This window comes from Xiphias gladius, chromosome 4, assembly GCF_016859285.1.
Source record: "Xiphias gladius isolate SHS-SW01 ecotype Sanya breed wild chromosome 4, ASM1685928v1, whole genome shotgun sequence".
Taxonomy (NCBI): Eukaryota; Metazoa; Chordata; class Actinopteri; order Istiophoriformes; family Xiphiidae; genus Xiphias; species Xiphias gladius.
Window position 1 is genome coordinate 4,557,644 of NC_053403.1, and position 24,790 is coordinate 4,582,433.

The following is a 24,790-nucleotide window of genomic DNA, read 5'->3' on the forward strand; positions in this document are numbered from 1 at the left end:
GTGGCACAACCGTTTGAAGACACAACACAAGCGCACAGTGTATTAACAGTGGGTACATACAGTATCTGAAGGGCGGAGATCTTGTCTTTGAGCACTTCCTGGGCTTTGTTGAAGTCTGACAGCATGTTCTGCGTCTCTCTGCTGTGGACGGCGTTCAGCTCGGCAAGCTCCCTCTCGTGCCTCTTCGTCAACTCCTGTTCATGAACCCTGAGGAGAGAAGAAGAGACAGTTGAGTTTCTGAGAGAAAAGTACAAACCTGGGTTTAAGTTAGGCCAGCATTTTCATTACCAATTAATTATTTTTTATTTATTTTTTTAACATTTATTTATTATTTATTATTTTCTCGACAGACCGTTTTGAAAGTAACAGTTCCAGTTTCCCAGAGGACAAGGTGACTCTTCCAGAAGTTTACAATCACACAAGACCAAGGAAAGCAGAGACCAACACACAGCTTAGCCGCGTACGGCGTGTGCAATGTGTGTTAAAGAGCAGATAACCACAGCAACATTACTTCTACTTCATGCTACATTAGCAGTTTACTCTCACTGGTGAGACAGACCTAACCACAAGTTAACCTGGCTACAAACGAACGTTAAAAAATGGGTAATAATTTGAACACAGTTTCTCTTTTGTCCTGTGATAAGTGGCCATGGTATAAGAGCGATAATATACGGAGGTGCCATGATATAAAAAAAAAAAACAACATTAACATTTTGCGGTGTTGGAATAAGTAGTCATTCAATTCCTTTGCTTACTTAAAAGTAGCATTTCAACAATGTAAAAATACTCCATAGCAAATGAATCTTGCTTTAGATATTTATTTAAGAAAAAGGACAGAAGTATCATCAGTTACTAAGTATCAAAAGTTAAAGTACTAATTTCGCAGCAGAATGACCACTTTCACTTATGAATTATTATATATTTTATGACTGGATTATAATTACTGACGCATCCATGTGTAAGTAAAATTTTAATATGGCAGCTGGTCAAGGTGCACATAATTTTAACTATGTTAGAATATACAGTAAGATAGTTTACTGTATAGTAATGCATCGTATTTCACGTGCTTCTTTAAAAATTTTGCTGCATATTGTGGCTCAGGAGTAACTCACGTACAATTTATTAGTCTTTTAAATGGGTGACATTTCCACTTAAAGCCTTAATCAGGACCCGCAGACTCTCCTTCTCTGTCTGTCTCTCGCAGGAGAAGCGAATATAATGGATTGCCCCAAGGAGGAAGTGTTGGTGAGATTAGAAAAAGGGAGGCGGAATGAATTCCAAGAACGTAATTGCAGGACAACATACAATGAATGTAAATATGTCAGAAATGGCAGTTATATGTTTGAGCAGAATGCAGCAGAATAAAAGGAGACAATATGAAAATGCACCAAAACATAAATGTGATATGACTTGCGTGCAAAATGTGACATGCATGTATATTTGATGTATACAAAATATAAAACATATACACAGAATTGTGTAGATGGTGTAATAAACTATTGATATCATGAAATATATTCCATGTACTAATGCAGAAGGTTTTGCTTTGGGACGAAATGAGCTAAATGAAGAGGAAAATGATGGAAATTGGGGATAAAAGATGAAGGATGAGCATGAGAAAAAGGCTGATAAAAGGGATGAGAAGGAGGACGGAGGATGGAGGAGAAACATGGATGTCTGTCTGCCTCTCACTCTGACTGGGCCAACTCCCCCCGAGGGGCGCACATCTTATCTCTCTCTGCTTCCTCTTTATTTATTTATCAGCCTATTTTTATCCCTGTGACCAGGATTCAGACGGGGAGTTGCGTAACAGAAGGAGAAATGCTGCGCATGAGCCTGCCAGCAGAGAGAGAGAGAGAGAGAGAGGACGCCATATACATAAAGGCGAGCAGCACATGAATACATGTTAGAGAATAAAGCAGCATGGGAGCAACCATCAAACATGCACACATGCAGAAAAACCTTCAAACACACACGCGCGCGCACACATATCGATGGTTACAGATTGATTCTAATGAGTAGCTGGACCACATTAGCTATACAGCACTTTAAAAAATTCATAACATGCCACAGGGAATAACAGGATTATAGATTCCACTCTGCTTTTACCCTAAATAACCTTCACATTTTCTAATCAATGAGCTCCCGACACAGGCCGAAAGACAGAGGGAGAAGAAGACAGTATGTGTGTGAGACAGAGAGAGAGAGAGAGACTGATTTGCCTCGTTTGGGCTTTTCTTTCACTTTCTCTTTCATCTCGGTCTATTTTCATCAGGACTGGAGCAGAGCGGGATTGCAGAAACTATCGTCACCCTGATAAAATCAGTGAAATCAAGCTCAGCGACATGCACTTATGACAGGGGCCATCGGGGAGCAGAAAGGGTTGAGTGTGAGCTTTAGTACATTTGCCTTATGGGGGGGGGGGTTTGAAATGTCAGCGATAATGTGTTGTTAATGTTGTATTTAAAGGAATGGAAATATGCTTATTTGCTAACAAACGAGATATAATGTGTCCATTAGTGAGCTTTGAAGGTGTCGTCTGGCAGATTTTGTTACCTCTGGACAGAGCCAGGCTAGCTGTTTATCCCTATTTCCAGTCTTTGTGCTAAGCTAACAGTCCAATAGCTGTAGCCTTATATTCAACATACAGGTACGAGAGTGGCGTCAATCTTCTTATCTAACTCTCAGCAGGAAAGTGAATATGTGTATTTTTCAGAATCTCAAACTAAGCCTGTAATGTTGCTTCCAAGCACTGTCAATTCGTTTTGGGAAATACAATCATTTTCTTTCTTTTTTTAAAAATCAAAGTGAGTTGAAAAGATTAAACGATTCGCTATTAGTCCTTTTTTTCCCCCCCAAGAGTTATATGAGAAGATCAAAACAACTCACATATCATGTATGTTAAGAGTGGAGCTCGAGCCTGGAGAGGGTTAACTTAGATCACTGGACCATTTGTTCTCTCTGTGTTGATTCACCCCAAACAGCCAATGTACCGACTGTACAGACATAAGCTCTAAGCCAGCTAACAACTTACCAGGACCTAGGTCAAGAAGCAGATTCATTAAGCTGTAGGATAAGCGTACATTTTTTTGCTAAAGCTGACCCATTTTGTCTTTGCGTCATTCAAACCACCCTGGGGGTGAATTTGTGACTAAACGCGTTTCCCTTGACCGTGTAGGCAACCACGCCAACTTTAAAATTTGCCTGGTGTCCTGTCTGAGCATGGACGGATTATTTGAGCTTCACAAACAGCAAAGTTTGCCTTTTTCCCCCGTTTCCAGTCTTTATGCTAAGATGAGCTAATCTCCTCTCTACTTAACGCACAGTCATGAGAGACGAGTGTCCATCGTCTCATCTTACTCTAAGAAAGAAAGCAAAGTATTTCCCAAACATTTTTCTTCTGGGATAAATTCCTGGTTTCTCAAAATCAACTTTATCGCCAGGACCAGCCATCATACAGGCCAAAGTGACTGGTAACTGAACTGAGGGTCGTGATGAGCACCAAAGGTGGAGCCAAAACATAAAAACACCACCACAGCGTGAGTACTCGCTGCCCGAAATGGAGCCAAAAAGAATAAAAAACGAGGAACTAGAAGAACCAACCAAAGAGACTCACTGGTGTATGCTTATCCTGTTTCAGACAGAAACAAAACTTGACACACAGAAAAGAGTCAAATTCAGAGGAAAGATCTCGTATCAGACATAGATAAAAAGGATGATGTAGTTTGGCAACTTCTGCCCTTTGAAATGCTATGAAGTGAGTCAGAAGCCTCTTTTCTATTATACATGATGTAGAAGATGAATGCGCCGAACTGGTGGGCTTATTCACATCAATCAATGCTTTCAACTGCAACTTCAACAAATATAAAACCAAAGACGTGTATTACTATCTGTCTTGACACAGAATTTGTCCATCACAGAGACCACTTTACAGTATGAATGTAAAAATCAGCAAGATTTTCGATTTAGTATCGTATTGTTTTGTGCTGTGTGGCGATCCTTTCAGTTCAACTCTGAGCGCTGACTCGTACCTTATCTGCTGGTTGGCTTCGCTGCGGATCTTGAGCACCTCCTTGCCCTTGAGCTCCAGCTCTTTAGTCAGAGTGCTGATATTCTCGTTGAGTGTGTGGATCTGGTGGTCCAGCTGAGCGATGTGGTTCTTCCTCCGGGACACCTCCTCCTGCAGCTCAGTGATCCGGCCCAGCAACTCACGCTCCTGGGAAGAGGTTTGAAAAAACTCTGCAGTATTCATTTTTGCATTTTGACGAGCTGATGTCCCGTAGTGTTAGTTTGTCCATCGAACAACGTCATGGTTTAATAAAAATCTCTCCCTAACTTTGTGGGTCTTTTAGTTCTCTGGCCATTTAGAAGACCTTTAAACCTTTACCCATATTAATGATGTAAAACTACCATTGTTTTTCTGGCAAACATACTGTATACATTTTAAGCGAAATGCTATATTTATGTAAATGTGGGTGGACAAAATTCAATTCGATTCAGGACAATAGAGTTGAATTAACACTTTTCAGATAGAGTTTCAAAAAATTTGGATATGACAAGCGTCAAGCTTCAAGATTTTAATTATGCTTGGATCACACTGGGTGTAGCTAGATGTATAGTACATAAATAAGCTGCCAGTTTAGTGTAATTGTCTGACCTTGGCCATTGTCTCATTTTGTATTATGGAATATAACAAATTAACTTGACCTAAAATGTGGAAGTTTCAAAGGTGGAGTTATTGGGGAGTTTTGTAATGCGAGTCTATTCAAGAATCTGATGTTTCTTCAACGACACAAACTGGGCCCATAATTAACAGAAAGAAGTAATTAATATACAACAAGTGAGTCGTAGTCACACTGGTAAACTACCAATGAATGCTAATGAATGAACTCACAATAAATGGTAATATTCATTATCACCCGTTATACAACAGTGAACTGTCATCTCAAATACCCATGTGTACATTCTCGCTGTCACTCCGTGCCGTAAATGCACTGTATGGTACCTGTTGGTGAATTACAGTATGTGTTGTACTCAACTTTGTTACTTGAGCGCCACTTAAAATGTTTCAATAAAACATAACAAAACAAAACACATGCGCTATGGCATCTCTTAGACCTTTAGTTTGGAAAAGGATTGCCATTCTCCTGGCCAATGCAAAGCCACCTGCTTAAATTGTGCCCTCCGAAGCACCAGCTCATGTCAACCCTTTATTTTTTTAAAGATCGGATTAATTCACAAGTATGACAAAAATAGAATTTCTGTCATCAGGACTGTACAAGAATGCAGATCGTTCAAAAGCTTGTCTGAATCACTCATTCAGCTTCACGTAAACAATGATCATCTCTCCAAATTACTCATGGCCTCCTGCAGAGCGGCCTTTTTCTTCTCAGCTCCAAAGTGACACAAGATCTGTCTTATATAAGACGTGATTTGAAAGTGAGAAAAAGAACAAGTGATTTTCTCATCTGGGTGAGAGTGAACAAAGATTAGGTTCAATTAAACTCACACAAAGACATGACACAGCCTGCTGAGTTTTACAATGAGTCCATTATTGGAACGTCACTTAAATGAAGTGACTCACAGCTTCTAAAACTTAGCATAACATGAGGGGTTTTTGTCGACCAATTTTACACATGGAGGCGGGTTTACTCGTCAAAAGGAGTACTACTCAGCCTGGGAAAACATTTGTATGATCTTTTCTGTGGCCCTGGAAGGAGTTTCAAACTTAAGTGTGGAGTTTAAAAGAAGTGGGCGTTTATCAGGCAGGGAGGGTGTAACGAAATATGCTGCAGTCGCATTAAGGGAAATGCCGGATCGCACGTTTTGGGAGCTTGACTCATGCTAGGGGTTGGTACCCCATTTACACCTGTCATTAAAATGCGATCTCTATTGGATATGTTGTCTGAATAGGGAAAAACTCATGTTAATGCAGGTGTACGGGCATGCAGAATGCATCTCGGTAAGGTCTGCAATACACAGAGCATGAAAAGGAGCTTCAGTTAATGTTCACATCCAACATCCGAATGGGGAAAAACGTGATCTCAGTGACTTTGACCGTGGGACGATTGTTGGTGCCAGACGGGCCTGTTTGAGTGTTTCTGAAACTGCTGATCTCCTGGGATTTTCATACACACAACAGTGTCTAGAGTTTTTACTCAGACTGGTGCCAAAAACCAAAAAACATCCAGTGAGCAGCAGGTCTGTGGATGGAAACGACTTGTTGATGACAGAGGTCAGAGGAGAATGGCCAGACTGGTTGGAGCTGACAGAACAAGCTGCAGTAACTCAGATAACCACTCTTTACAACTGTGGTGAACAGAAAAGCATCTCAGAATGCACAACACCTCGAACCTTGAGGCTGATGGGCTACAACAGCAGAAGACCACGTCAGTTTCCACTCCTGTCAGCCAAACAAGAAGTGGGAGGCTGCAGTGGACACAGGCTCACCAAAAACTGGACCGCTGAAGACTGGAGAAACGTAGCCTGGTCTGATGAATCTGGATTTCTGCTGAGGCAGCAGATGGTAGGGTCAGAATCTGGCATCAACAGCATGAATCCATGGACCCAACCTGCCTTGTGTCAACAGTCCAGAATGGTGGTGGAGGTGTTATGTAACGGGAATAGTTTACTTGGAACACTTTGGACCCCTTAATACCAATAAGTCATCATTTGATTGCCACAGCCTGTCCGAGTGTTGTTGCTGACCATGTGCTTCGCTTTATGGCCACAGTTTCCCATCTTCTAATGGCTACTTCCAGCAGGATAATGCACCAAGTCACAAAGCAAAAGTCGTCTCAATCTGGTTTCATGAACATGACAATGAGTTCAATGTGGCCTCCCCAGTCACCAGGTCTGAATCCAATAGAACAACTTTGGGATGTGGCAGAGCGGGAGATTGACAGCGTGAATGTGCAGCTTGTTCGACTTTGTGTTTACAATTATTTTCGTCAGGCTATTGCCATTTGGACCTGTAAGCCATTACCATGCAAAACTCGCCAAGTTCAGTGCTAAAACAAAGGATGATGGGAGGCGGAGTGGGCCTCGTTTACCAAATTGATCGTTATGATTAGAGACTTGAATGAAGAGGGAAAGAAAGGCAAAGGCGTAATCTGGGGATTCACAGTAGAAGGTCACTGAACTCCAAGTTATTGTCCGCTAATGATTTCCCAGTCTGCAAAAATCTCATTCAACTTGCGACTATAACAATTTGTGCCAAGGGCTGTGTTCACATGTCCAGAAGCCATAATCATGTATAATAGCCTCGTATTCAAAAACCACCATCTCACTATCTGTCTCCATCTAATTGTCCCTCACCATCGTAATTTAATGTAATTGGCTGATTTTGCTGTCCATAAACCTGGCAGCACAATTAAGCACAACGGGGACATGGCAGATTAATCTTTAATGACTCATTTACTCATTTTACCCTCCATCTTGACAAACTTCTGGCTTCATTCTAGGAGGAGAGGAGGCACAAAAACAATTTAACAAGAAAGGGAGAAAAAGCTGCCAAAAAAAAGAATGAAAAGTTACCTAAATTGGTTCATTTCGGGGAATTCAGGACAATGTGAAAAGTATGTATTTTATTATTAGGGCCTTTTTCAACATCCAAACCCTGCTGGATGTTCACACTAAGATGAATGGTGTTGGCTGTGGGCTGGTTTGGGGCCCTGAGGTTTATTTCTTTTCTCAGCTTGTCGCTGTTGCTCTGCCATCACTTTTTATTGTCCCCGACTATTCCCTCTTTCACCATCTCTCTTTGTGATTTCACTTTCTCCTCCACTCCAAACAGCTTAGCTAAAATAAATAAATGGTGAAAATTCACACCATTGTTTTTGCTCTTCTGCCAGTCCCTCTCTGTTCTCATTTTTAAGTTTCTGAAAAATAAATAAGGTATTCAAATATTTATCAAGCAATGGCATTAACTGGGTAAATCTCTAGCCTGAATTAAGGTGTGATTTCCATTGATTTTATAAAGGGATGATGGATATTGGTGGGTCAGTGTCATCCATCCAGTTTGAATATACGAGTAATTGATCGATACTGCACTGCCTGTTTATAAACCTGCCATGAATGTGAGACATGATTTCAGTTAGGGTTATCATTAAAAAATATGATTTTTATCTTTGGTCTAAATGGAAAGGGCTAATGTTCCAGTTTCTAAATGACGGTTTCTTTATCATTATTTTCTTTCTTTATTGGTTTTTATTATGTATTTTCTTTCTCCTTTCATTGTTGGTGCTTTTTTCCTTCACTTCACTTTACTTGCTTGCTTTCTGGGCTACCATCAGACCTCCAAAACCCATGTAATCATTTGGGCTGCAACACATGTTTATCGTCAGTATTGATTAATCTATTTCTCAATCATTTTGCCTGCAAAAAATTGCAGAAAATTACTTAATCAGATATAGAACAATATAATGAAAAAAAGCAACAGAACAGACGTGGGATGTCAGCAGATATTGATGATGAGGTAACTCATCAGACAACTCTATTAGATCGATCACGTTAAGTATCTCCACGGAGACAGATAACAATGTGTACTCAGGCACACATACGCACACAGCCGAACAGAACCCTGTGCTTCATCAGTCCCCTCCTCCCTGTCTGTTAAGTAAGCAGAGGTATAAAAACATTGTTTAACACAGCGCGAAGACTGTCTGCTGCTGAGCTCTTCCACTCCGATGACTCAGCTCAGGAAGTTTCAGTTAATGTGCCATCCAGGCTCCGGCATAGTAAACAAACAATGAATGTAAACACAAACTCTCCATGTCTTTGTCTCTACAAATTCTACACGCAGCATTTTAACATTAAACCTTTTTTATACTATATTTTAAAAGTTTAACTTTATTATCCCAGACGGAAATTCACTTGGCGGGTTAAAGTTTGTGCCATGAAATCTGCTCGATTATTTCAAAGCACAAAGGGAGACAAACAGAACTCATAATAGCAGACGGTGAAAGGACAGAACTTCCAAATTGGGGCTACTAAATGGTGACCTATCCTGCCTGAGACACACAACGTAACTGCAATGTTCCCACACACAACCTTTTGTTGTGTGTCGAACCACCAGACCTCCTGATTTTCGTTGTGAAATGTGCCAAAAGCTTGAAATATCATACATATCATGTCTCATAAAGCATTTATATCATGTTTTGAGACACAAGGTTGCAACTAACAAACTGCTGCCTACTTTGAATGTTAACAGCGGGTCTGGAGGAAAACCCAGGGGTCCTCGATGGAGTGTCCGGAGCACTCACCAACACGGGGAATAATGTTATTTCACTATGATTTAGTCCCAGGTAGAGAGTATGTGAGGATTATTTGCATCTCATCACATACAGTGTAGACTGTTCAACACTAATGAAAGACTAATATCTTTTTATGTTGTTGACTAAAACAGAATCTGACTAAATAAGGACCTGTGACTCAGTGTGAATCTACTTGTGGGTCCAAAAGAAGCTTGTGGACTGCAGGACACTAAAGGAGACGACTGACGTCTGAGGCTAATTTTTGCTGCGTTTGCTACAGGCTTGCAGAATGACGGACAGGCAGTCCAGACCATAACGCTCGACTATTAGCCTTTGTTGACTCCCTGTCGCCTCGGCAACTAAAGATGAGAGGGACTGGTGGTGAAGTGTGTGTGTGTGTGTGTAGGGGGGCATTAAAGACAACCAGCTGTGAACCTCTGTGAGAACATCTGTGTCACAAGGTGATGAGAGAGGAACCCATGGTGTTTGGGGTAATTAGGACGATTTACAAGAGATGATAAGACGGTAGCCTGCCGGGTGATGTGTGTGTGTGAGTGTGTGTGTGTGCACGTGTGTGTGTGTGTGTGTGTGTGTTAGTGTGTGTGTGTGAGTTTGCGGAGGCATGCTGGCTAAATCATCTAAGATTGTCTCCATCCCAATCTAATTTCTGTTAGACAGCCAGTAAGACAAAAACAACACCAAACAAAGAAACAAAAACAAAATCTAAACATTAAAAATAGCTGTTGCTGTGTGACATGGGAAAAATGTTGGAGCAAAACACTTATCTGTTTTTTTTTTTTTTTTCTGAGTAATCCAACCATCGTTAGTCTATAAAGTGGTGAAAAATGTTCCCGGAGTGCAAGATGATACTTTTTATTGTGGGAAAAAAAAAGGGAAAACAGAATAGATGTTTAGTTCAGAATCCTAGAAAGAGAGGGAAAAAAGAAACTCTTCACATTTTGGAAGCTGGATTCAGTGAAGGTTTGGTATTTTTCTTTAAATTCCATTAATTTTCTTGACTTTAACGACTTATCCGTGTTAAAGAAAGGGATATTTTGTCGATGCTGCAGATTCAACACCGGACAGGAAAGTAATTCACCACAGCAGTTTTGTTTGCATGCAGTGGATAAGCGTCTATTTGTGTCGAGCCAAATGTAAGGATGGTGGAGAGTCTGTAAAAGTTATGAATTATACTCAATAAATAACAAGTTTAGGACACAGAGATGTGTAGGAGACAATTTGGGGTCAGAGCTTCAAATACACAAATGCTGGGAAAGCATATATTCATGAAGTCCTACCTGTATCCGGTTGTTCTCCAGCGTTTTCTCCAGCTCCACTTTGGCTGTAGCGGACTCCTGTTGGTGGGTTTGTCTCAGGTGCTCGATGGCCGATGCGTGGATGTGGTTCAGCTCTGATCGCAGAGAGGCTGATGGGAAAAATGCAATGGAAGCAAAGGGCAGAAAAAGTCATATTTCATTTGTACAGAGAATATTACACATGAGGAAACAAGGCTTGTCTGCAGGTTTCGGATTCAGTGGAAAGCTTCCTCCAGCCTTTAGGGAAAAAAAAATTGTTCATTAGCTGCAAAGGCACTTTTATTACAAAATAAATAAAAAGTCTTTTTAACTTTGCACGTAAAGAGAAGTCCCTCCGCTGCCTTTCCCCAAGTGACCTTTAATCCTCACTCCAGTGAGGACGTGACACCTTTTATTGCAAACAGTCTAATGGTTGAGAGAAGCGCAGAGAGGGAACATGCACTGTAATTAGCTTTCTACTTGAATGTAATGTAAGATTAAAAGAAATGTAGCTGTGGACGCTGAGACGATTTCTGACTGACCCCTGCAGTTCTCAGATTAGAAAAACACATAATGCACGTACACGCATGTAGCGTGTGTACACGAAAGTAAGAGAGGGAGTGGGATAAAAAGGTAATAAAAAGATGTCAGGATGTGGGAAGTGAAAGATAGATGGAAGCAGCCCTTCAGTGTCAGCACCAAGACGTGAAGGTTAATGGAAGACCATTTATCACAGCACCGTACCCGCGTGTTGGGTAAGACTGAGGTTTTCCAGCACCGTTCTAGAGGCTTTGGTCCGTCTTAAGCTTCAGAGCCCCGCTGATGTCCCTAAAAAACATGGACTGCACCTCTTCATATTTCCTCTGTCAAATATCTAGCGGTTACACTACAATCTGTGAGGTGAGGATGGTAGTTTATTTCTGTCTAAAGCCAGGCCAATCAAACAACATCCACTCGTCTTGTGTTCTGCGCTGTGCTGAAGTGGAAAGAATGTGAATGGTATCGATAAAACCCACATGTTAAATGACAGCAGTCACTTATAGAAAGAACTGCCCACTCCCATTATTTCTGAGGGACGCGACTTCCACTCCGGCCCTGACACGGTAAAAAATGTCCATGTCCATGTCCATGTCCATCCAAAAATGTTTTAACCACTTTGCTGTGTTGCAGTGAAGTGGTTGCCATTGTTTCCCCGTCATTCTGCACTAAATAACCCATAATGCCAAAGTGGAAACATGTTTTTTACCTCGCCGTTATGGATGACTACGGGCTTCTACAAAGTACTGAATTACGGCTTTGAATACATTTGAATGACAGGTTTCGGTTCTTAAACACATTTGCAAAGATTTCCAAAAACATGTTCCCTTCGACATCATGGGTTTTCTGATCATGGGTCATTCAAAAGGGGAGCTGAGCAGCATAACAGCAAGTTGAGGAGAACAGATTCTCACCTGAATTCAACTCTGTGGAAAAAGGGAAAATAGCACGTTATGCCAAATTGTAAAATTGTGAATATTTCTGGTCTTGCATCTGTTCTAAGTAGCTGTTGTTGCGCCGCCTTTTTTCCGCCTAAAAACACTACTGGACAAAGCATTATACCAACTGATAGTTTGCTGTAGTGACCATGACAAGGCATTACGCTGCCTCACGTTGTCAATGCTTTGTGATATTTGTACCTTATATTTTTACTTTAAGAACCCATTATCTGAGTACAGTCATATATTGCACTTTTTCTATATTAAAGGATAAAAAGGGTTTTGTTTTAGAGTATTTTCTTTCAGTGTGACTTCGGCTTCTCTGTAAAATCAGAGCGGACTGTGATCAAAAACCCCATATCGGTGCAAAACGTGCATAAAGGTCATGGAAGGGTGAATATTTCTTATGCACACACACACACACACACACACACCCTAAGACCTTACCCAGCATGGCTTTGCCCTCATCCTCCAGTTCAAAGCGGAGCGTTTGCAGCTCTTGTTCTGACTGCTGTTTGAGCGTCTCGATGCTCTGGCGGTGAGCCTCTCTGAGAGACTGCAGCTCTGCATGGTGATGATGGCGGAGACGCTCCTCCAGCTCCTGATGGAGGGATGACACGGGGAGGAAGAGGGATAGGCGGGAGGTAGGGGAACAGGGGGAGGGTGAGAGAGGACAACCGAACAGAACAAAGAGAGGGCAGGGGAAGGAGGGAAAAAAAAAGAGAGTGAGAGAGCGAGGGGATCGAGGAGAAAGTAAGGTAGAGAAAGAGAGGAGGCGGGAAAATTTGTTGATGAAGAAAATGAGCAGCATGGGAGAGGGAAATGGAGTGTGTGGGGGGGGGGCAAGGAGAAAAGGGATTTAAGAATGAAAATGGAGAAGTGAGGCAGAGAAAGAAAGAGAGAGATTCATTTTAGCCATATTTTAAATCCTGTGTAGGGCCACTCTCTCCTTGAATCCTCATATATATGAGGATTCAAGGAGAGAGTGGCCAATCATTAAACATGGACTAAAGTAGGACTGAAAAATCAGCCAAGAAACCATTAAAAATCATCATTATTTATTTATTTCTACTACACAGGTTCCGTGAAAAATAGAGATCACCTCCCTTGTCCAAACGGATTGTAAAACACAGACAAATCTCTCATAGTCTCATGAAAACTTTTCCTTCAGAGGTTTCCTGATCATTTCAATGGGTTCCTCCTCAGAACCACCAGGTTTTGAGTTAAAAAAAAAAAAAAAAAAGTCAGCTGCACAAAAAATGCATTGTATTAACTGTAATAACGACAAGTCTTCTCTATTTCTTCTGTACAGTTTTTGAGGAAAATAGAGCTGAGGTCACGTCCTATTTCAGAATGCATTGTAAAACATACACAATTCTCCTTCATTTTTGAAAGATTATTCAAACATTTCTTTAAATAGTTTATGGAAAACTGCAATGGATTTCTGTTCATACCGACCTTGAATGTAATTTTTTTTTTTTTTATTTTGAGAACACGATGACTTTTATAGTTTCATTCATATTTAATTAACTGGATTTTTTTTTTTTTATTATATATATATATAATTTTTTTTTATATTAATATTCAATATAGTTTCACTTATTAGTCTTAGAAACCTTTCATTCATGGTGGCTGTAGAAAAGTGAGAACATTGTGATGACTGTCATTGTGTTTTATTGCTCATTTCCAAAGAACAAACAGATTTTTTTTTTGTTATTCATTTTTTAATCAATAATCAAACAACATTATATTGAGTGAGCAAACAAATAAGATTTATCCCGACAGATTTTGGGGAATTTTCTCAACAAATGTGTTGGCGCAGTAGAACAAGAAGAGGAAGGATTAGGAAAAATACATGATAATCCGTTGTATTATGGGCAGGTGTCAATCAGATAATCTATTGTGCACTTCCCACGATCAAGTACTAAAAACTTCCTAAAAAGACGTCAGAGTCTGTCCGGGCTTCACCCAAGGTGAAACTAAAAGTTTTCTGTGATTACAGACGTCCATTAACAAATCTAATTGTCGAAGAAAAAAAGTCTAAACTAATTTTCCAGTAAAATAAAACATGTTTTTACACCATTTTGTTCATTGCATATGGTTTTTTTCTTAATTAAGTGATTAATTAAAATGTGTTTCATCCAGCTCTTGTTGACCTCAGCATCGGTTTCATGACAAGAATTTAACAAACAACTTAACCAGAACAACATATTAGAATATCAGTAAAGAAAACTGACACTTAGATACCTGGTAATAGCATCAGGCATTAGCAATGCTGACTGGAGGGCTGCCATAACACAGCTCTACGCACACACACACACACACACACACACACACACGGGCTCGCACAAGCACACACTGCGTACAGAACTGCTAACGTTTCAGTGCTGGCCGCCAAACGTTTGCTCTGGCAGCAAACGCGGTTGTTGATGTGTGAGGATCCAGACTCCGTGCCTGAGTGTTTGTGAGGGCAGCAGCGGGTTCGAGTTTGGAGGAAATGTGGTTTTACTTTGTGGCAAAACACATTCACCACTGCCGCTGCAGTTAACTTAATCAACAAGTCAGCCGACGTCGGTTGCGTCACGTGTTTATTAAGCTCATCGATCTGACAAACTTGGCTGTCAGCTGAGTTGCTGGCAGAGAAATCAGGACCAAAAAAGACATTTACTACCAATGTAATGGCAGTCCTCTAGACCTACTGTCTTATAAAACAGACGCTAATCATTTGATTACAGTGATTCAGTTTTCCTCTGGGATGAAATTTTGTTTTATTTAGAGAGAACTCATATGAATACATGAAGTTTTGTAGCTGTCATTGTTGGTGCAAGTGTAAATTGTTTACTTTAGTTACACTTTTGTTTCTCTCTGCATATCTACACTAAAGCCCTTTTTGTGACTGCCGACTGGAATTAGGTGCAGTTGGTTGAAAGACGCGTCTTTAATTGGCAGTAAAGTAATGTTATTTTCATATTCTGCGTTTAAAAGGTCTTGAACGCACTGCAGCGAGACAGGCACTGCAGTTCTCCCCAGCGTGCTATATTTTGAACAGAGATGCTGCAGAGATGTCTGAGGTGACAGTGGCACAGGTCCAAGGAAACCACTGAATCACCGAAAACAGTCTGATGCTTTACTTTCAAAATTGTGATATATTCCAAATTTATATACCGTGGTGATGTTTAGTGTCGTGTAAATTGACTGTTCCCACTACCTCAGGAAAGAGTCAAAAATAATGTACAGATAAGTTACTAATATGTCATTTCATTCAGTGTAGGATAGTAACAGGTAATACATGCCTTATCAAGATGATTTATTAAATGAAGAAATGTTTAATATCGTGGGGAAAAACACAGCTGCCATTTCCGTCAGCAGTCTTAGAACATTCGACAGATCTCGGATCTCGTTTTGTTTCACAAAGCCCTAAAAGCTCAGCGTCGTAGACAAGGAAATTGCAGTTCACACTGAGCTCCCTCAGTTCTGTCATTTCAAAAACGAGTTCACTCATTTTTCTTTGTTAGTAAAATATTGAGATGCCATTTTGCAAATTATAACTAGAGCCCATCAACAAGGAACATGTAAAATGATATTCATAGAGCGCTGACAGCAACATCTGTGGCATTTTAATTCTCCAATATGCAATGCCCTGGGGAAATGATTCATGGAACAAAAAGAGCCCTGAATATTCAAGTGAACCTTGCTCTGAGTTGGCGTACAGCAGTCTCAGACTCTCAGCGTTTGACACGGCAACCAATTAAAAAGCCCCAAATGCAAAACAAGTGTTGCAGCATATACACATTTATACATATGTATAGATAAACTCAGCAATATTGTGAAGAAATGAAAATATCACGATATCAGCATTGCCCAAGACCAACGTCGAGCAAATCATCAATGTCTTTATCGCTTCTCGCCTGGATTACTCTAACTCCTTATTTTCCTGTTTAAGCGAATCAGCAATTTCACAGCTTCGGTTGGTTCAGAAGGCAGCAGCCAGGCATTTGACAAGCACTCCACGGAAAGAACATATTACCCCCGGTCTGGCCCAGTTAAATTGGCTTCCTGTACGCTTCCGAATTCAGTTTAAGATCCTCCTGATCGCATTCAAAGCCCTCCATGGCATGGCACCCTCTTACATTTCTGAACTCATAACGCTAGCACTCTGCACCAAGATTACTCAGGTCGACCAGCTGCTCTTGAATGTCCCACGGTCCAGGCTCAAAACAAAGTGGGACTCTGCTTGTGCTGCTTTAGCTCCAACGTTATTGAAAGGCCGGTTCTCTGTGGCTTTACAATAGCAGCGTCGCACCGTTTTTGACCCGAGAGGTCTTTTCATTTTCACGGCTGAATCTCACTTTCTTTAATCACGGGGTCAGTAAAAACCATACCTCTGATTCCTTTAATTAAACAGAGCACATTAATTACTCCTAATCGCAGGGAATCCTATAATTACAATTTGACTATAATGTTGCTACATTCAGCTCCTCCTCCTCCTTCTCTCCCTTCTCTGCGCTGTTCGTGTGCGGAGGCCTGGTTGTTCAATTTTCATCCCATTACTTGACAGTCAATATTTGTTACTCGGCTGGTGGGTGAATCCAAATCCAATAAGTAAAAGGGTGTGATACTGATGAGCGAAGGAGAAACATACAGAGGCGTGAACTCAAACTACGGCCTTCGGGTTCTCTGGCAGGCCGATCCAGCTGCCTCGGCGCACGTCTTAATCCCAACAGTGAGGACAATTTATAGACCCGTGCTGGAGGGGCTCAAGGGTCTGGGAGGGATGTAGCGTAAAAGTGTGTCTGGCGTGTGTACAGCTGCGAGGCTGTCGAGCGAGGTAGCAACCAGGAGCAGAATCTTAGTGCCTAAACTAACCTGCAGCCAACAACGGGGACTTTAAAACGGGTGAAGCTTGGTCTCCCTCTCTGGTCTCAGTCATCGCTCAAGCCGCCGCTGCATTATGATGAAGTTCGGGTTATTCAAAGAGAGCATTACAGTAGCTGAGCCCGTTAAAGGAATACAGTATGCAACCTTTTCAGTATCTGCACTCTGGCAAGTTTCCAAATACGACAGAGGGAATTTTAGTCATATATTTAGCGCCGGCTTTAAAATTCAGATCAGGGCCCGGATTTATGAAACTGTTAAAGGTAAAAATTTTGGACTGAAGGGAAAGATAAAAGTAAAAATCCTTCACTTTTACTCCTTCTCACAAACTTAAGAATAAAAAACCTGAAAAAGCCTATAACTTTGGAGTGACTTCTTTTTTTTTTGGCTTCTATCAGGGGTGCAAACAAACAATAATAATAATAAATCTGACACTGATTTGATTTACAGTCACTGTCTAAGCATCTTGATTGTCTGTGTGGTAATAAATTCTCTCTATTTCTCTGAATTACATCCTCTATCAACAGAACAGTTTTTTTTTATAATTTCATCCCTGTTGATATATTATAAAATTATAAATATATTAGATTGTTGCTAATTCTTCATGTTCACTATTCCCAATATTTTAAAGATTTCACAGACATAAAATTTTTCCAAAAATTAAAATGACATATGCTCTTGCAGGGTAACATGCCACTGAACAAACTGTAAGGATTTTCTATTTTTTTTCATTTTCATAGATTCTTTTAAAAGAATGCACAATGTGACAGATGTATCAATGGATCAATCTATATTTCTGATTGGTTATTCCTTCTCTGAGCCTACATGCGATCATTCACGTGATCACTTGAGAGTGGCTCTTAAAAGTGGCTTTTACATTTTGCTGTAAGTAGGAGGAAGTCACTTGATAAATGTGTCTTAATGCTCACACTCGGCCGAGATCTTTTTTTACTGTCTAGTCGGTACTTTGGAGCTGTCTTAAGTGAAATTCCTAGATCCATATATGGGCCCAGATCATAAGAAGAAAGAAAAGGTAGCGAAGTTGGGGCTTGAAAGGAAGCGCCCAAGATTTTCAACAGTGTTGGTCTGTTGTAGACTTACTGTACTGACCCATTAATATTTAGCTTTTATTATCTCATAGAGCTGTGTTACATATTCAACAAAGCTAATAGCGTGCAGCCTTGCTAGCGACTGAGCCTGATGTGAAAATCAGGGAGGCTCTCGACAGACGCTACCACCTGCAAGACGAGGGGCCCTGCAGTCGACAAAGACCACCGAAGGCTTCAGTAGAGTAGTTGTTAGGTTTTCAGTAGCCTTGCTAGCTCTTTTCCGTCTACTGTACAGGTTCATCTGGGGACCATGAATATCTGTTCTAAATTCAATGGCAATCTATCTGATTGGGAAGATGTCGGAGTCTGGACCAAAGTGGTTGAACGACTGCACATTTTGTACATTGATTTGTTTTAACATCCACATTTTTCTCAAAAAGTAAAAAAAAAAAAATCTCGCTCTTAGTGTGCAGGCAAAAGAAGGTGAGCGAGAGTCTGAGAAATAAGATAAGGAGGACAAAAAATGATAAGCAAAGCGGTAGTCTGTCAATGTCTCCTTGCTCACTCACCGTTTCTATTTGCAGCTTTTTGCGGCAGCAACACCAGGAGCTAAATTAGGTTATGTGAATGTGTGTGTGTGTGTGTGTGTGTGTGTGTGTGAGTTTGGGTGTGGCAGGGATTTGTACCAACTTTATTACTGCCTGGATACGACTGTCTGTGAAGTGTGAACAGATAACGCCATTGAATCTGTATGTACCTCCCCCATCCAGCCGTACACACAAAGCACACATACACAAATCATCCCTCTAATGCCTCCACTCTGGATAATTGAGTTTTCTCTCCCTGCACTGCTGACAGACACATAAACACCCTGCCACCATAAAAGAGGCTTCGTAAAGCTCTTAACGCTTTATTTCCCTGCTGAAAAACTCAAACTGTGACAGAAGACAGAATACTCTGAGTCAGTGGCGAAAAAAGCCGGTCAGTTTAGTGGCTATGCGGAGCGAGTGTGCGCCAGCTACTGTGTGCGTGTGTGTGTGTGTGTGTTTGCATCAGAGAGGAAACGAGTGGAGGAGGAGAGGAGGATAAGAGGGAGGAGCATGTTTGCTACGGGAGTCGGGAGTTTACAGGGAAATAATGAAGACTGCCGATTTCATAAGAGCTGTGCGACGCAGAGGTGATGCTCTTTCTCCTCACACACACAGACACACTCTGAGTTGCCAAAAAAACATTATGAGGACCCGGTTTCCTGACCTCCATTCTGCCTAAAGCATTAATAGAAATACAGCGTCCATGTTGAAAAATGGATCCGGAATTGCGATGTATAGCCGATCCAAGGCGTCCTCGACTGTGAAATGCAAGGATTAGCCCTGAGGAACCTTTATCGTTGCACCTCGAGGAGTGTGTATGTTGTGTTTGTGCATGCATATTGTGACTTTATTAAGAGCAAACACAGAGCTGTCAGTATACCTACTTGATATAGAAGCCATCTGCTGTCAGTGAGAGTGAGTAATGATGGTGGCGACACACTGCCAGTCAAACCTCGACTCTGACAAGGCTCTATTGGATTAAAATGCCACGGATGGCTTCTCCGGAGGAGCCTCTCTAATTGGCAGAGGAGACGACGGAAATGCTAAAGCTCTTTGTCCATGTGCTCTTTCAAAATGTATACATTGTTTGCATGTAATTACAGAATAATCGTTGTTTCGTTTCCAAGAACGGGTATCTTAACAAGCTTAAGAACCAAACGGAGGAATCGGAGTGATGAAAATGCAACTGGAGGTTTTCCATTTGCTTAATTGCAATGATGTCACATGTCTTAAGCCATGATCCTATATGAAAATTCATTTCCAAATAATATATTAAGGTAAATATTCTACACTCAGGGAACTAAATCGGTTTTTCTGATAAATATAAGTTGTCTTGCATCAAATCACTGTCTATGATGCTGATTTAGCCTGAGAGTCTGAGCTACGCACCACAACGTCCCACCGATCTGACTCCTCAATCTTGTTCGCGGTATTTCTGTCAGGCTGTATCAACTATGTAGTGATTTCTGATCTCATTGTTACTGGATGCAGCCAGAAACAGCTCCACCCTCCCCAGCGCCTACCTTCAGGTCACGTTGCCTGGCGTGCTCCAGGTCCTGCATGGCACAGCAGTGGACCTCCTGCAGACGGTGCTGCCGCCTCTGGTGCTCCGTCTGCAGCTCGTCCAGCTGCATCCTCAGGTGCTCCCTCTCCTGGCTGAACTGGTGCTGCAGCTGCTGCAGTGACGACTGCGACTGGGACAGCTGCATCTCCAGACTCTGCTTCAACAAGGAGATCTAAGAGGAACGGACAGAATAACTGCTGTCGGACTCGGGGATACAAGCCACTGTGTCTACAACTTTGTATGCTAATAGTAGTGTAGTAGTAAAAGAGAAAGTAGGTAGGAAGAGTGCGAAGTATATGGAAGTGTAGCCTTTCGCTAGGGAGCAGCATCTTTGAAAGAGGGGGTGGCAATCAATTAGGCTTGAAATATTGACATATTAAGATGTTCGTAACTCTTGAAGCCTCCAGCAAAAGAGCTTTTCACTTTTTGCAAATAAAGTGTTTGCACTTCACTAGAGAAAATGAAAAAAAATGAACCCGGGCTAATGCTGTAGTGCAGTGGACACATTATTGGGAGGAAGCAGTATGATGCACCAAATGAGTCTGTCTAGACAACTTAAGATGATGATTATTTGGGATAGTGCAGAGATCAACAAGTACATCCCTGTATAACCTGCTTGGGCAATATTGTATTTAACCGTGGTCATGTCAGTAAAGCAATTTTAAATTATCAAAGTGATGAAGAATCTTAAGAGGAAACATTCCTTATTTGTGCAAAATACGATGTGATACCAAAAGGTCGACCATTTGTTGTGTAAAGATCCCACATGTCCCACAGAAAAAGGAACACTTGTTGGCGGGATGCAAAGTTACTCTTGCCCCGGGATGATAACCTTGTCTGCTTTACCAACAGTTGAAATCTCTTGGAGCAAAGTGACAGGAAGCAAAGTGGAAATGAATTCTTTAACTTTGATTGCTGGTGAGACCAGCTGGACCATTATTTAATAATTTAATAACCGGAAGTTACTAAGTATTGATAAATATTTCAGCTTCTGCAGCTGCTTGCAGACGTCATATATGGAATTAGAACACACAACAAATAGCCTCAATAGCTGTGTCCCAAATTTGGAAATTACATTATGACTAAGACATGACTCACACACTGTGTTATATGGTTGGATAGTTTTACACACCTATCAACCACAACATTAAACCCAGTTTTTAATGTTGTATCTGAATGGTATATTTTTATATATATATATATATATTTTTTTTAATATATATATATTATATATACACACATACATATACATACACATACATATATATACATATACACATATATGTATATATGCGTATATATACACACACACACACACACACATATTATATATATATATATATATATATATATATACACACACACATACATACGTACATATATACATATCTATATTTATACATATACATACATATATACATGAACATATATATAGCACTATACTACTATATAACGCTATAGTGTCTTTCAATATTAAGTGTGTTTGCAGGTGGCTGGTACCAGGATGCCTTAAACCTGCTTTAAAGTTTTTCTTGCCCTCTTAGAGGCATCGCAACAAGCTGTGAACCCAACACAAACAACCTTATTATCCAGAATGGAGCGATGCTATATTCGTATCCACCAAATAAATGACCAATATTCACTCTCCTTTCTGGTTTGGTCTAGTTTTAGTTCAGCTTAACTCTCTCTAATTACAATCATACTAATATTTTCAATGCTGATACACATATTAGTAGTTCGATTTTTTTGAAAACAACTGTGAGGCCTCTTGTGGGTGAGCAAAAGCAAAATACTATATTTAAAAAGTCATCATCCCATCATTTGATTTCCAAAGAGGGTCTTCTCTGTCAGTGTGTATCTATCAAAAGTTTGACCGCTGCTATGATTTGGCATTGGAGCAAATAAATGTGGTTCGGCTGATTGCGAGGCGTGAAGGAGACGCATTAATCACTGCACGGGAGTTGATGGACCGCAGGACAGAGTGGGCGTGACGACGACCGGCAGCTGATGCACACGGCGTGTAAAAATGAACATTAATAGAGCTATTGACTGTTTGTCCGTCTGTACGATGACCACGGGAGAGCTACATCAGGCTACGTTAATATTCCCGGGCGGTCGTTATCAGCAGAAGCCTGCTCCGGTGTGTTCACCACAGCATTGTATGATGAATGTGTGAGTGAGTTGGTGCACTAGGGTGAGGGAGAAATACCTCAGTCTTGCACAGACAGGTTGTCTTACAATGGCAACATAAGCTTTAGAAAGAGACACTTGCTCTTATTGCTTTTCTCACACTCGCTTCCCCTCCCTATTGATTTTTTGTTTTACTACTGGTATATTTATATATACGTTTTCAACTACAAGCTGTGGGCATCTGGTATTTTGTGTTCAGAGAAATCTCCTCCACTTAAGGTCCTCTACATTCACGACTGGTGATCATATCTCTGTCTGTTCTTTTTTTGTTTTTTTTGTTTTAATTTTATAGATTGTTTTTCGTGTTCCTTTCCAGTTTTTTACCGCTTTTTAACTTCCGAACACCAAAATACATAAATAACACTTTAATACCCAAGACAAGAACGAAAGAAAGGGAGGCTGGACAGCACCCATACATTCAACACATACACCTGTACAGTATATACGCCCATTGGCGATAGTTGTACCTGTTCCAGCAGGTCCTCCACTTTCCTCTGCCAGCTCTCCCTGGCGTTGCTCAGTTCCTGGTCCTTGCTTTGCGCCAGCTGAGCCAGTGCTGAGGCCTTGTCCTCCTCATGCTCCTCTCTCAGCTCCTCACGTAGCTTCTTACACTCCTGCCTACAACACAACAAGACACACGCATATGTGAGTTTGTGTTTCATGCACTTGCCCAATGCTGTCATCCAATGTCATTCACTACACCTGCATCAGTCCATACTGTAGATTGCAATCTTTGCAAAAAGTTGACCTTACACTTGAATTATCAGTAACAACAACCAATGTAGTAGCATAACGATGTATGAATGAAAAGCAGAGGGTAGCAACTAAAGAGGGGACTAGACCATATGGTCCCTAGTTATAATGGGCTAGAAAAATGATCCGAAGACGTAAGGTTTTTGCATTTATTATAAGCCCCGTAGACTAATAAATAAAATTTTTAAAATTTTACATCATTGACTCAACATAGCTGCCACTTAATTTGGTGACGTGAATGTTTGGAGCTATTTCTGACAATCTACACTATAGGCCAATCTGTTTTATGACATGCAGTCGATACTGCTCTGTCACTTATGGCTGCATTAATCAGTTTTTGCTCTTGTTAGCTGCTGCCACTTGAAACAAGGTTTATGAGAGAGTTGAGAATAAATCAAACAGAGAGGCTGTGAGCCAGAAAACCAAAACAATGAGCTGAAATATATTAAAATGCTTATTGAAGCTCTAAGAGAAATAATAAAACATCTAAACATCTAAGGTCATGGTATACTTTGGAAAAAAAGTAAATACAGTTTATATTTTTGCTCAGGCTCCTTTTGTGCTCTTTGCATAACATTTTGTAATCATGGCTCACAACCACACCGACAATATCTGGTAAAAGAAGAGACTCAAACAAACTTTGCTGCAAAGGTAGAGGTGCTTCAGAGAACTCAATATTAGCTTTATGGGAACAATAAATGGTCCTTTATTAGGGCCTAGCACTGCATCTATTGAGCCACCATCACTCTTTAACAATGCTGCTAACAGCTTTTTCCATGGCTGTGCGTGTGTGTGTGTGCGTGTGTGTGTGTGTGAGTGTGTGTGTGTGTGAGTGTGTGAGTGTGTGTGCGCGCGTGTGTGTGCGCGCGTGTGTGTGCGCGCATGCGTGTGTTGTCAATGTAATAGTTGTGTGGGAGTTGAAATGGCAGCTGTTAAATGAAGTATCCAGGCAAACACATTTTTTTGTCACTTTGAGAGCCATAAAGTGTGAGACTGAAGGTGCGCTCACACACACACACACACACACACACACACACACACACACACACACACACACACACACACACACACACACACACAGGAAAATGCGAAACACAAAGCAGTGCAGTTGCACACCAGCACACAGTCACGTTCATCATGCAGCTCACTTGACACGTGTCATCATTCATGTCTCTTTCAGTATAAAACACAGTCACAGACATCAATGCATGCATGCATGCATGTGCCCCCCCCCACACACACACAGACACAGACACACACACACACACACACACACACACACACACACACACACACACACACACACACACACACACACAAAGACCCTGGGCTTCAAAGCGCTCTGGTCGTCCTAATAAGCGTTGTTCCATAGCATCTGCTGGGCAGGAAGAGAGATGGGGGCAGATGGAGACAGGTGAGGGAGGGTAAGATGAGATGGAGAAGTGGAGAAATGAAAAGATGGATGTTTAAACAGTTAAGGAAGTGTGAAAGAAATATCTGGATAAAATGTGGGATAATTGGCTGGATTTCTGGTGCCTGTGCTATGAGCTACAGGGCAAACGTGCTCATTTAACGTGTGCATTTGTGCGTGTGATTATGCATATGGACTTGAGTATGGTGTATGTGTGTGCATCTTTCTAATTGTGTGTATGACAAAGTAAGAAGCCAATCATTGGCTTCCTCACCATCTGGCAACAATATGTGTCTCTAGTGTCTCTGAACTGTATAAAGTACACGTAAAAACT

The 24,790-nt window shown here is 41.0% G+C and overlaps 1 protein-coding gene across 3 annotated transcripts in view; it reads right to left on the reverse strand.

Moving 5' to 3' along the window:
- fam184ab (family with sequence similarity 184 member Ab) overlaps positions 1–24,790 on the reverse strand; it is a 126,343-nt gene that overhangs the window by 19,179 nt on the left and 82,374 nt on the right. For all 3 annotated transcript variants that reach the window (XM_040126120.1, XM_040126122.1, XM_040126121.1), the window contains exons 13-18: positions 22,760–22,910; positions 20,062–20,274; positions 12,472–12,625; positions 10,553–10,680; positions 4,032–4,216; positions 61–207 (exon numbers count right to left, since the gene is read on the reverse strand). In XM_040126120.1, coding sequence (XP_039982054.1) covers positions 61–207; positions 4,032–4,216; positions 10,553–10,680; positions 12,472–12,625; positions 20,062–20,274; positions 22,760–22,910 — 978 coding nt within the window. The remainder of the gene's footprint in view (positions 1–60; positions 208–4,031; positions 4,217–10,552; positions 10,681–12,471; positions 12,626–20,061; positions 20,275–22,759; positions 22,911–24,790) is intronic.